The 13,424-nt window shown below is 47.4% G+C and overlaps 1 protein-coding gene across 4 annotated transcripts in view; it reads left to right on the top strand.

The window, feature by feature from the left end:
• Positions 1 to 7,738: 7,738 nt before the first annotated feature.
• BICDL1 (BICD family like cargo adaptor 1) overlaps positions 7,739 to 13,424 on the top strand; it is a 44,681-nt gene continuing 38,995 nt past the window's right edge. For 3 of the 4 annotated variants that reach the window (XR_009745672.1, XM_061465842.1, XM_061465843.1), the window contains exons 1-2: positions 7,754 to 8,089; positions 11,090 to 11,305. Coding sequence is in view for 3 of the 4 variants with exons in the window: in XM_061465842.1 (XP_061321826.1) it covers positions 7,754 to 8,089; positions 11,090 to 11,305 (552 nt within the window). In the remaining variant the exon portion in view is untranslated. Of the gene's footprint in view, positions 8,090 to 11,089; positions 11,306 to 13,424 lie in introns of all 4 variants that reach the window. The other variant, XM_061465844.1, reaches the window with a different exon arrangement.

Raw genomic sequence — 13,424 nt, forward strand, 5'->3', positions numbered from 1 at the left:
ATGCTTCTGTTAGTGATACAAGTCCCCAACCAGGGAGAAAAGATGCATTAATCTTTTTGAGCGCTATAAATGATGGAAAATAATTTACTTTTTAATCCTAAAGAAAGGCATTTGCCAGAAGAAGGAGAGCTGAAGCACAGTATAGGAAGTTCTGCAATTGTCTTTCCAGAAGGTTAGTGCAGCCTGTAGGTAATTAAACAACAGAAACCAATACCCATGATTCAGCAGTCTGTCTTAGCTATTATTTGGCAATTCTTTTTCTCTTGAAAATTCTAATACATAAATATGAGCTTAAAATGGAAAGGAATCATTACAAGTTTCATTTCATTGTGAATTGTCCTCATACAGCAATATGCAACCACATTTATAACAAAACCCTACAAAACAAATCTCTTTTACTGCCAGCTGAAGCCGATGGGCACTCTCGCATCACCAAGTGTGCTGGTTTGAATGTGAATGTACTCCCTGCTACGTGGGCAGCAGACCCCAGAGAGATGAGGCACCAGTCTGGCAGCTCTCCATTCTGTGAAGCAGAAAGGTGCTGACAAACTGAAGGGGATTTAGAAACCAGAAACTTCAAGAAGAAGATGCAGGATTTTCATCGTTCTGGAGAGATTAAGCCCTGAGTATTTTTATAGCAAGGCTGATCACAGCTCCCACATTAAACCCCGCTACTCAGGGAAACAGTTCCTCATCTGGAAGCTCTCTTCCTAATGCTTGCAGTGTTTCCCATGGCCCAGGGCAGCAGAAGAAAGACAGATTTCCAGGTGCCCTCCAGAGCCAAAAGGAGGACAGGCTCCTGCTCTGAACCACCAGGCAGAGCCACTTTTCCTGGGGCTCAGGCTGATGTCCCTGTGTGGCCCTGTCCTGTGGTATTCACAGATGCTTCACATTCCATAAGGTATTTCAGGAGGAATGGGCCTTTTCAATAAAAGCCACTTGGACTTCTCCAACTTAAATATTAAGAAGTTTTGTTACTTCTTTCATTCCTTTTTTAGTGTTGGTTTCTTTCTGAACACCCATTTCATCTGGTTTTCGTGAGCTAGTGTTTAGTAAATGTTATGAAGCAAGTCCGTATCTGTTCACTATTAAGAAGCAATACCTGTCTTTGCCAGCTTGAACTGATATGGGCAAGGTGAAAAACAGGAACATTTCCAAGTATGATCCTGTTACCAGAACACACACTGATAGACATCTGTCCCTGTCTGCCCCTGCCTGCAGCTGCATCTGGATGCCAAAAAGATCAGGCCTTTAAGTTCAGGCTTAGGATTAATGAGTATAAGGTAACAATGCTTTTTTAGTATCTAAACTGTTTAAAAGAAACAGAAGTAAAGAAACCACAGCTTGAAAGCATAAAAAGGAGAAGGATACTGGGGAATAGCACTAACTCTTGTTAATACAGGGTCCCTCAGCCATGCAGAAAGAGCTTCAGCTAACCAAGAGCAACTGAATTACTTCACTGGACTTCCACCTACATGTTTATTGCAGTTCATGCACTTGAAACATGCTGAAGAAACAGCTCTGGGGATGAAACACTGCTCCTCCCGTAGGTAACAGCTGCTCCAAAAGCTCTCTCAGAAAGCTTTTGTGCTGCACATATCAGGGTGCCTCCAACAGGGCAGGATTGTCAAGCTCCTCACTGGGCAACATGGTCTAGGGTGAGGCATCCCTGCCCATGGCAGGGGGTTTGGAACTGGATGATCTTCAATTGGAACTAGATGATCTTTCCAACCCAAACCATTCTATGATTCCATTGTGTGACAGTTCAGGCTCTGTGATTTTTTTCCAGGTGCTTGGGGTCAGTAAATAAAGGGATTCCTTTGCACCAGTTGAAAGTGTAGATTTTGTCAGGACAAAATACCTCAAACCAAAAACCACTCAAGGCTGGCCATTCCCTTATTTGAAGGCAAAAAGCATAGCAGTAGATGGAAAGGAAACTCTTACACACACAGCCTCTCTGAAATGTTTAAATGATTGAACAGAAGCAAGAGGCTCTTTTATCAGATTGATAATGCCTTGCATTGCCAGTCCCCCATAAATCTTGGTCTCGAAGGCAAAAGGATGCATCCTTCCTGCCACAGCCACATGCAGCATTGACCAGCACACAGCCAGGGCAAGGGTTTTGGAGCTCATGAGCCCTGCAGATGGAGCACACAAATGTTCTCCCAGTCTGGCAAGGTTGGGGGGGGGGGGGGGGGGGGGGTCACCTAAACACAGGCAGGAACAAGCTCAGCTTCAGTTGTGCATATCCCACTGGTCACACGTTCTCTAATGAGGGACAACAACTGACAACAACTGCTGGGATTTGCAAAGGAGTTAATGGGCCCTAAGGATTAGTCATCACACAAATAAATATAGAGCTAATTAAAACCTGGTTATCCTATACTTTCAAACTTTCTTCCCAAGAAGTGAATCAGGCCTCTCTTCAGATCATTTACAGAATACCAGTTCCCATAACAACATAACTGCTCAATGAAGCAAAAATACCTGGCAGAGTTGCCATGAAATCATTGACCACCACAGTGAGTGAAGGAGACAGCATTAAAGCCAAGATGGCTTCATGTCAACATGGTCACTTACAATCCAACAATGCTACATCAAAGACCATCATTCCTAATTACAGAGTGCAGCATATCCATAAGAAGCAGATAGTGATACCGAACAAATATTTTTCCCCTACAACAAACCACAAAGTCATGTCCAGTCATTTAATGGTTGGAGAACTCCATGGCCAACACCAGGACAGCTAATTTTAGGACCTAATGGTTTCCTATAAGGAAACGCAAGCAAAACATCTCACTAAGTTTGTGTCTTCATATGAGCAAAGGCACAGGCTACTTTTTCCTTTTTAAGAGGAGTGGTTGTTCCACAAAGACTTTGTCAAGCATTTGTCATGTTGTAAGATTCAAAAGTGAGTAACTCACACCCACTGCTGAAAAAAACCTGTTTCATTAAGAAACAAGCCCAGCCCTAGTCTAGATATAGATCTGCACCTACCCATGGAGCCATTATATCTTTACTCCTCCTGTGGACAGCAACATGTGTCTGTGACAGGATGCTGAAGCCACATAGTGGCAATCCCTGCAGCTGGCACAAGAGTATGGGAGGATGTGAATCCTCCTGGGGTAAGTGTTGGAAGATGTCCCAGTAAGAGGGCCCCACATCCAGAGTCTACCTGGATCATGGTATGTCAAGAAGGAGTCCTGGGTACAAAGCAGCAGGTATGTGTGGTCAGAGCCATGTGTGAAACAAAGTCAAACTGCTGGTGTGGTGCTCCAAACAAGTCAGCTGCACTGAAATATTGTCCATGCAACTCCACTGGCTCCAGAGGAGTTCTGCTTGTCCCCAGCATTCCAGCTTTGTTCTGAAGAGACCATTACAGCGTGCTTCCAAACATCACACCTCAAAGTGATTAAAAGCTGTAATACAAAGTATTTATGACTCTAACTCATAGACGTCTCAGCATGATGCTCATATGTGCCGTATAACAAGTCAAAACTATTACTCTCTTATTTTCCCTTTCACACCTTGCTCCTTGCAGGCAGGCAGTGAGGTGAGCACAGTGTGGTGTTGGCTCTGTCCTTAGGCAGCCCTGAGTCACTCAGGCCATGCTCTATCCCCTTAGCAGTCAAGGGATTTTTCCCCTGCCTGTGATGAGTCACCTTGGTGGAAAAGTGCTGCTTCTGCTCTGACACAATATTGCTAACCTTGGGAAACAACAAACTTGCCAGAAACTCAGTGGGGACCTTGAGTCTTGGGAAGATTCAGGATGATCTTTATTTTACTACATGTTGCTTGGCTAACACTTACAACCCCTTTCGTTTCCCTTCTATGCAACCAGAAATTTCTGTTCTCTTCTCCCTTACCAACCTCTGCAAGTATACTTTCCCATCTTGAATTTCCTCTACCCAGCCCCAGGTAAAACCTGGGCACACTCATCCCAGATAGCTTTGGACATTACAGAAGCAAAGAGAAGGAAGGTCACACATGAGCCTTGTCTCTGGCTTTGCAGTTCTGGGCTGCTTCAAAAGCAAGACACGTATTGCCTTTAATTATTCAGTTAGGTAACTGCAAACTCTGAGCAAACCCTCTTAGCCTGCCTACACCTCTTGCTGCCCATCTTGCAGCAGGAGGAGGCTCTGGTACACTGAAACACCTCGGCATGGAGGTACACAAACAACCAGAACAACTAAAGCATTTGTCAGAAATAAAGTGCAGTAAAGGAAAGAGGAGAATAAAGCAATTAATCATTCAGAAGTGGGGGAGAGAGTGCACAGCAACAGAAACCTGAGAGCTTGTGCCACCTCCCTTCGAAGGGGTCAGCCCACTGACAGGAAGATTAAGGATGCTGATGGGAACTCCTCTCTTACCACAGTTACCTTGAAAAACACAGGACAATAATCTGCTTTTACAGGTCTGGCTGTGGCTTTCCCACAACACATCTTTTCCTCCCCTTACTCCAAATTAAACAGGATGATCCCATGCAGTGCTTGTTTTTCAAGTGCTGCTCTCACAACATTGATTAAAGCACCTGGACATTTATTGGATTTGCAGCTTTTCTGATGTGTGAAAAATGTTTTGTCCTGCTTAACTCGTACAGTCCTACATATGCCAGTATTTGTTGGTGTAACCAGCAGAGGTCCAGACCCTCTGCCACACTCCCTTCGCAAAGAGACCAACCGCTGAAGTCCCTGGAAGGCAGAACACTCATTTCAAAGCACCAGTTTTAATAATACACTTGACACTGGGCTTTAAGAGCCTGCACAGCTCAGAACTCACCTCTCCTTGACCCTTAGGAAGGACAATACACAGTGCCATAACCATAGCTTAAGCTGGATTGCTTGTTCCAGTGGCCCTGAATTCCTCCTGGAGTTAAATTCTCCAACCATCCCCACGGTTTATTGACTGAATTTGGTAGCCATAGGATGGGGAAAAGCAAGAAGAGGGGGGAAAGGAAGAAGGGGAAATCACTTAGTGACAACGTCAGTGCTGTCCTTTTTCCCCATACAGGTTAGGACTTTTTTACTTGCTTTTCTTTTACAGCCCTGTAAGTTTTCCACCTGAGCAAGAAAAGAATGACTGCTCCTCTTACAGGCAATCTGACACTACTCTCTTATACCAATGCTTTATTTTCATCTTGTTTCCTAACACCACAGAGAAGGCCCTCATGGGTCCTGGACAAGGGGACAGGTGTGTGTTTGTGATGACATCACTTGCATTAGTATTTGCTCTCAGTTCTCTGTGCTTGAATCAGCTTGGCCTTTTTACATTTTCAGAAAGGGCCATTCCCTGTGGTGGTTTCCCTGCTGGAAGATAATTTGTGCTGTACACACAGGAACCTTCTGTGCTGTAAAAGCATCAGCTCCTGAAATGCTCGATCCACATCTCCACAAGAAATACTCCCTGTTTGCAGTTCTTAGCACCTGAGTAGTCAAGTCTCAATTCAGTGCAATTAAAAATACCCAGCTCCTGCTTGACTCACTTCACTCATTCTTCTTTTTTCTAGGCTGAGGTTCTCCAAAGGACATAACCAGGCCTAACTAGGGGAAGAAGAGCAAAAACAGGACAGCAATTGTCCCAGCTGTCAGCTGAAATACATTTTAGGATCCTAAGAGATAATGCTGCCATATAACTGTGAAGAAACCATGCTGTTGTGTTCTTAATAGCTTGTCATGATATTTGATATATTTGATATATATATCAAATAAATATATTTGATATTTGACTGGGATAAAACATACAAGATAAAACACCAGTAAAGTAACATAAAATCAGTTTTAAAAATCAGTAACCTAGTATCTTTCTAAAGACTCAAATAAATAATTACATTCAAAAGACAGATTTTAAGTGGAAGTCAGTAACAGGTGGTGCTGCAAACAAAGCTTTAACCCAGGGTACTCTGGATACCACTTATGTTTTGCAATTAACAGGCCCCAAATGAACATTAAGCTTGCAAAGATGCCTGACCGAGATGGTGGCGTATCTACAGTCCGTAGCACTTATATGTGCTTTTTCTCTCCATCCAAGCAATAGCTTTTTTTCCATCCCTATCCTAATAGCTACAGCTATGGGGTTTGTTTCTGGCTTGTTTGGGGGATTAAAACCATCTCAGGATAATCTCTTTTTGTTTTATACACTGAAAGAAGCATTAGGAATGAAAATTAATGCCACAATGGATTTCATTAATTACACCAGAAGGCTTGGTTTGCTGTAGGAGACGCTTCCAGCAGAAGGTGCTCACAATCAGTTTAAATATTAAACGTCTTCCTGTGTTTGAATAGCAATGATCAAACCTGTGAAAGCACACAGAGAACAGGGGATTCTTTTAAAAGGGCCAATACTGTTCAAATCATCATGCCTTATGGCAAGTCCCACTGCCAGCAGTGGAAGCGTCAGCTGATTGCAAGGACAGAAGGTCTGACAAAATGGGTGCCTGGGGGAATTGCTATGAGATAAAGAAGGTGTCACCTCTGGGTCACCAGTGCAAAAGAAATCGCAGTTAGAACAGTCAAAAGCTCACTTGCTGGCATGGGTGCTGGCAGGCAGCATGGCACGAGGTACCGGGTCTCTGCCTGGTCTTTGAACAGCAGGTGCTCACACGACAAAATGCAGCCCTAGCACTAACTGACGCTGCCAGGAACAGGGCCAAGTATCCACAAGCCCTGCTTGCAGGGCTGTCGGAGGGTACCCCACAACAGGCTGAGTCCCAGTGGCAGATGGCCAGAGGGAACTTTGCATTCCCACAATTCATGCTCTAACCGTTATGAATAATCAGCAGCTCTCCAGGGCCCTGGGTCTGAAGCGAGGCAGGAGCCAGCCCTCCTAGAAAAATGCATCAGCCATCAGCTGTTCCAGCCAAAAACACCCTTGGATTGATGTGCTGGGGCAATTGCATACACATCAACGTGGTCTAAGTGGACCTTCTGTATGAGGAAGGAAAGCAAGCCCCACGGAAACACGGTCTGAAGAGAGAAGCTGTAAAAGTCATCATTTATTTCTGCAGAATTCACAAGTCAAAAGAACAGGTTTCCTTATTTTGTTCAATGACTGCCAAAGCCTTGCTTGAAATTGAGGACACCTCACAATACATAGCTTTACTCTGCCTTACTCTGCCTCAGCTTCCCTCCTGTGCCCAAAACTAAAGTGATGCCTGGATCTAAGGGAGGAGAAAGTCAACAACGCCAAACCTGAAAAACCACCTGGTCCTGTCCCCTGTAGAGTCTCCTTCCAAAGAGAAGAGTGCTATGCGCAGAACTACAGCTCCCAACGTTCCCTAAGGTTGCTTTTAAGGCAAATTTTACCCGGGAACATCCTAAACAATCTGAAATTGCACGTAAACCCCGGTGGTTGTTGGAAGCTGTAGTCAGCTCTCCAAGGGAGAACTACTGAGCAGAGAGACCCCGATTGCTGCCCAAAAGAGCCGGGCCAGAGATGCGGAGGAGCAGGTAGCGCCCTCGGGGGTGCCAGGCTCCCTCCTCGCGCTGTTCAGGACACCCCGATGCTGTGCGGGCACTCCTGGCCTGCAGCAGGAACAGGGGCACCCGCTGGCAGCGGGCGCTGCGGGCTCCGTGCCCCGCACGAAGCTCCCCCGGACCCGGCCGAGCTCCATGAGCGCGGTGCGCGGGCGCGGCCGCCGGCGGAGCCCGGCGCCGGGGGGCGGGGGCCGGGGGCGGCGGCGCTCCCCGCCCAGCAGCCGCAGGCACGGGCCGGGCGCGGGGGGCGCAGCGGAGCGGCGGCGGCGGCGCGCAGGGCCATGTCGGCGCCGTGCCTGCGCCTGCCCGCCGCCGGGTCAGCACCGGCGGAGGCGGACAGCGCCGGCGGCATGGAGCCGCCCGCCGCCGCCGGGGCCGGGGCCGCCACCCTGGAGCTGGCCCTGGAGGAGGAGCTGGCGCTGCTGGCCGCCGCCGGGGAGCCGCCGGAGCCGCCGCCAGCCGCCGCTGCCCGCGACCCCGAGCTGCTCTCGCTGATCCGGCAGAAGGAGAAGGACCTGGTGCTGGCGGCGCGGCTGGGCAAAGCGCTGCTGGAGCGCAACCAGGACATGAGCCGCCAGTACGAGAGGATGCACAAGGAGCTCACCGACAAGCTGGAGGTGAGGCCCCGCCGCCCTCTCTTCCTCCCCCGGCCCGCAGCGCTCCGCAGGGCTCCCCGCTTCAGGGCCGCGGCCCCCGGGGTCTCCACCCGTGGAGCGCGGCCCCTTCTCCGCCAAACCCCGGGGGCGGCAGGCAGGCACCGAGCTCCTGTGGACGTGATGGGGAAGGAAGGGTCTAAGAAAAGCGCTCTTTAGGCCCCGGGGGGGGGGGGAAATCTGCTGCTCGCCCCCCTCCCCGGCTGCGAGCTGGCAGATCGGCCTAGGTATGGGCTGCAGCACCCTGCTTCGAGAGGTGCCTGCGGGTGCTGTTTTGCCCCAGGTACTACCTGGGCGAGGAGACGTGCGCTGTGCTCGGCTCATCTCGTCACGGAAATGCCTCGGAAGTTAAATTTGCACAGCAAGTACCGGGTTACAGAGCGTATGTAACCCTTGTGCTTAAGCTGTTGCAGCTACGGTATTAGGCAGAGCAGGAGATAAGCCCTAATGATACGTCTCTGTTAGCTGGCTGCTCTGAAAAATACCTACATGTATCTAGAGAGAGCTGTTTGCCAGGAACTCAGTGGATTGATCTATTTATTGATTTCTGAGGATAAAATAGAGCTATTACAAAGAAAAAGACTTGTGCAGGCAGCCTCCTTTGGAACAACTCTCTTGCACAACGATGTAAGAAAGCCACTATTACCCCCACTATTTTTCTCAGAGATGCTCTTGAAAATGTCTTCTAGAAAGCAGTTCTGTGTAAAAATCAATGAACAGCTGGTGGATTGAGAGATACTCAGAGAGCAAGAAACTCCCCTATTGAGGACAGCAGTCTGCCCTATCATCACTACATGCAATGAAACCCTCTCCAGCTCTGCAGCTGGGGTGAGGGCAGGTGAGGCTGCTGGGAGAGGAAGAGGCAGGAGGAATCATTCAGCACATCTGGGCTGGTTTAGCCTCCCTCTGTGCCCCACTGCCCTGTTCTGGTTTCTCCACCACAAGAGAATAAACTTGATATTCTTCCTCTCCCCCTAACTCCAACCTTTGCGATGGCCCTTTAGCAGAGCTATATATAGTGCAGATTTCAGTAAAGGACTAAAGTGATTTTTAGATGACTGACAAGTCTTATCGGTGGCTTCTAAATCACATTTGGGTATGTCTGGGGAAGTTGGCTGCAATGCTGTTCCTCAGCAGGCTGAAGTTTCATCTTCCATTTAGAGAAGGCCCTGGATCTTTCTAAACGTTGCCTAGCAGTGAAGGAGGCAGAGCTGTAAGAGACAGCACTTCCAGTGCACTGTTGAAAGTGAAATTGTAGCTGCTCCAGCCACACTAAGGCTACAAACAATGGTTGTCACGGGCCTGCTGCTGGGAACTGGTGCCTACTTGCTAAATTAGCAGTATTTATAATACTCATTGCTCTTGTTTGCAAGGGGTGCTCTTTTAGTGTCTGAAATATAGGGAAATACTTTTGCTTTGGGCCACTGTTTTTATCAACCTTCCCTTGCAATTGAGGGTTTTCTAGAAAGTCCTGAATTTGCAGAAGGATTTGGAATGACACAAGCAGGGTGCTGCTACACGGGGCTGGAAGGAGCATAGGAAAGGAGTTGGAGATAAGGTCAAGAAAGAGAATACACAGCATCTTTTGCAGAGCAGAAGAGGTGGAAGACTGAGTGATAATGCAGGCCAGAGGGCTGCTGGAGAATTGTAGGGCTTTGACATTGAGACCTGCTCAGGAAGGTGGCAGACCCTGCAAGGGAGGCTGTGTGTCATCAGCAGTAGGTACCCAAGGGAAACATCCCCCTCACAGCCGGTGTTTCTAACAAGCAATAAAAAGCCATTTCACATGAAAGCACTGCAATCTTCTTTCCCTCCTAGCAGGTTTATTTCCCCCTCCCATCATAAGTCCCATGGGAATTGCTCACTGGGAAATGATATCCTGGGAAAAATGGGCAAGTGCTGCCAGTGCTGGGCCAGTGGTTCCTGTTCTTTGCTAAGACATGTTCCTAAAAGGCTGGTGAATCCAATAGAGAGTAGTAAGTTATACTAGGGAACAGAAGACAACCAGCACGAGGCGGCTACTGCTTTCAGGTATCCCAGCGAATCTTGGGACATGCCCATGTCCCCAGTCTGTGACTGTTCTGCAAGTATGCGCATGGCTTCAGTCACCAGAGGAAATTCAAGCTCAGAGCTTCAGAGCAGGGATTCTTTCAAACAGGCCCAACATACGTCTCTTTTGACCCGATTCTGCAGGTTTCAGTCAAGCCCTCATTTAACTGAGCCTTTAAAACACGCAGAAGTTCCACCAAATTCAGTGTCCCTCATTTTCCAGCCAGTACTAAGCAGAGGCTCCAGAACTGAGAGTGGTTTCTAAGAAACCTGCAGCCCAGAACATGCATGTACATAATGTCTATAGCAACTACTACACTGCTTTCCTTGCCATTCCAGAGCAGACTCCATCAAACAATAGAGTTACTGTGCACCATCAAACTCTCAGACAACTAATTGGGTCAGGAATAGAAGGAGTAAATGGATAGATGATTCAACTGTTGTTCATAAGACCCATATGACAAGAGAGATGCCTCATCTACATTCCTCATCAGCAGTAAGGATACAGCTTGTGTATCCTTTTGACTATAAAGGCATTTTTAAAGAGAATTATGCCACTTCCCACTGAAATATTGCTTTGGAGTTAAGCTAGGTTCTGCTAAATCAATTGGCCTGCCTGACCTCTATATTTCACTCATTGACATGCAGCCTGCTTTACTCTTCTGGCAGTTGTTTCAGTAAAAATTCAATGTGCTGATCTCCAGAGGCCAAGGACAGGCCAATTGCTGGGAATGGAGAGCAAGTTCTGTGCCAGTGACCTGCCCCACCATGGGACTGCCACCTCTATGGCACTGTCACGCTCTAGTACCATTCTCTTTCCTGCACAAAACATTTCATCACTAAGCATAGAGGAGGAAAAAGAGGCAGTATTCACTTTTTTCTTCCCTTCCTAACCTCTTCTCTCCCCTTATCTAGCACCTAGAACAAGAGAAACATGAACTGAGGAGGCGATTTGAGAACAGAGAAGGAGAATGGGAAGGAAGGGTGTCTGAACTGGAAAGCGATGTGAAGCAGCTGCAGGATGAGCTGGAGAGGCAGCAGGTTCACCTGCGGGAAGCTGACCGTGAGAAGACACGGGCTGTCCAGGAACTCTCCGAACAGAACCAAAGACTCCTGGACCAGCTCAGCAGGGTGAGTCACTGTGGCACGGCATGGCACGGGCAGGCACTCGGCCACCTGGGGCAGAGGAAAGGCTCCCTGTCCTGCTATAAACCACCTTGCAGGCAAATGAGAAGGAAAGCTTCCTCTAAGGGAAAAAAAGGGTTCTGCATCCAGTCAGATATCCCTATAAAGCATGCTGCCTTTAGAGTGAATTTTACACCTTTAAGGAGTGCTGCATGTCATTGGCAAGAGTTATGTTTCTGGGTCGAGTGGTCATTTACTGCCCAAATGTCTCAACTGGTTTTGTATCTCAAACCAATTTACAAAATCTGCTCCTACTTTACAAACGGGCTGAACAAAGGTAGCACGCAAGAAAAAGGCTGATCTGTGACAGCAAGGTGAAAGGGGTTTGCTAGCCTCCCTTTTCTGACATACATTGGCTACAATGTTGTAGAATGGAACATGCCATGTCATTCTCTGATGGTGTGTCCCTGAAGATGACTTTGCCGTGCTTAGATGTGTGAGAACCTGCTGGAATTCCTCAGAATGGCACATTCCAGCAAAGAGCTTAACTTGCCTCTGAGTGAAAGAGGATTTATAATGAGACTGTTACAAATCAGCCAGAGGGACTGAATATTTCCAGCATGGTTGTGAATTGTAAAATGCCCCAGAATTTTACCTGTCTTCTGGAATTAAACCCTTGGCTTTCTCTCCCCACCGGACAGTTACTATAAACCATAATTTTCATGTTTGAGAACACAGTCCAACAGATTTTCTTCTCACTAATTGCTTATCCCCAAAAGAGCACAGAACAAAAGCACACACCACAGGCTCATGCTGAAGAGGCCCATCTAATGTTGTAAGAGCATATTTCAGGCTAGGTTCCATCAGAGGTGAGGCTCTGGGCCTGACACAGGGATTGCCTAAGGGCAGGTCAAAACCTTGGTCACAACACTAGGACCAGAAGGTTCTGAGAGGGGCCAAGTGTAGAGGTCTGGGTATTCAATCTGGGTATGCAGTTTTCCCATGCTTCTAGAGGTGGGAAGAGCAGGTCTTGGGTATAACACTCTACACTGGCACTTGAGAAAATCACTCCTCATTCTGCTATAGGTTTTCTTGTCAAGTACTAAACAAGCCACTTAGTCTGCAGATTTGTTTTTTACCTGGGTTAAAACAAAAAACACTACCCCCTAAAAAACCAAACCCCAACAACGCCCTTAACTCAGGAACACTGCTAAGTCTATTCTTGTTTTTAAAGCAGTATCTCCTAGGTGTAGCGGATGAGCTAGTGAAGCTCTTTCACCTCTTCTCTAGACAGAGCATGTTTCACATACAGCATGGATGACAGAGTCCACCAAACCCTTGCAGGGCTCCTGTGTTGTGTCAGGTGTCCTATCCATGGCTAAGAACATGTCTCCCATCAGATTTGGTGACCCTCAGTGGCTTGCTGTGTATGCATGATTTCCATCACCAGGTGGGAAATACAAGATTTGTTATGGCCCCGGCATGAGCACAGAAAGAAAGATCAGTCTCGAAGATAGGAAAGGAAAACCAGACAGATTGCTTTAGGCTTTAAGCTGCATGGATTATCCTTACATGACACCTGTGCTACAGGAGCCTCTCACAGCCTAGATGCTCAGACAGCTGCTCAGCTAAGCCTTCTGCAAAAGAACCACCCAGTTAGACCTACCAGCGTGCAATGTCCAAGCATGGGGTTTCTTCCTTTAACTCCTTATTACTACCAAAAAGAGTCTTCCTCACCCACTTCAGAACTGCCACAGCTGGGAAAGACCTGAATCTTGGTGCTGCTCTCCCTGTCCCAGCTTGGAGAAGAGGCCTGTTGTTCTCCAACAAGGTGTATACACTTGTGGAAGCACAACTCAGTGCTCATTGAGCATGTCACCTAGCAAAAACTTGCTAGTAACTCAAGTATAGCAGTGGATCCAGCAAGGGTGTAAACAGTCTTCCTAGAGTCAGGAGAAATTGGAGCAAACTGAAACAGAGTTGGGAACAGTCTGTTATCATTCACCCAGAGCTTTAGTTGAGGCTTTTTAAAATCCCAGCATCATCTTAGTACTTGTTTACTGGCTGCTCAGTATTCCACATTTGCTGCTCCAGAGTGCAGTCATAGTCTTATTTGTGTGGTCTC

Source organism: Pezoporus flaviventris, unplaced genomic scaffold, assembly GCF_033815535.1.
Source record: "Pezoporus flaviventris isolate CSIRO_AGI_PZ_B2104156 unplaced genomic scaffold, CSIRO_AGI_Pfla_v1 ptg000041l, whole genome shotgun sequence".
Classification (NCBI taxonomy): Eukaryota; Metazoa; Chordata; class Aves; order Psittaciformes; family Psittacidae; genus Pezoporus; species Pezoporus flaviventris.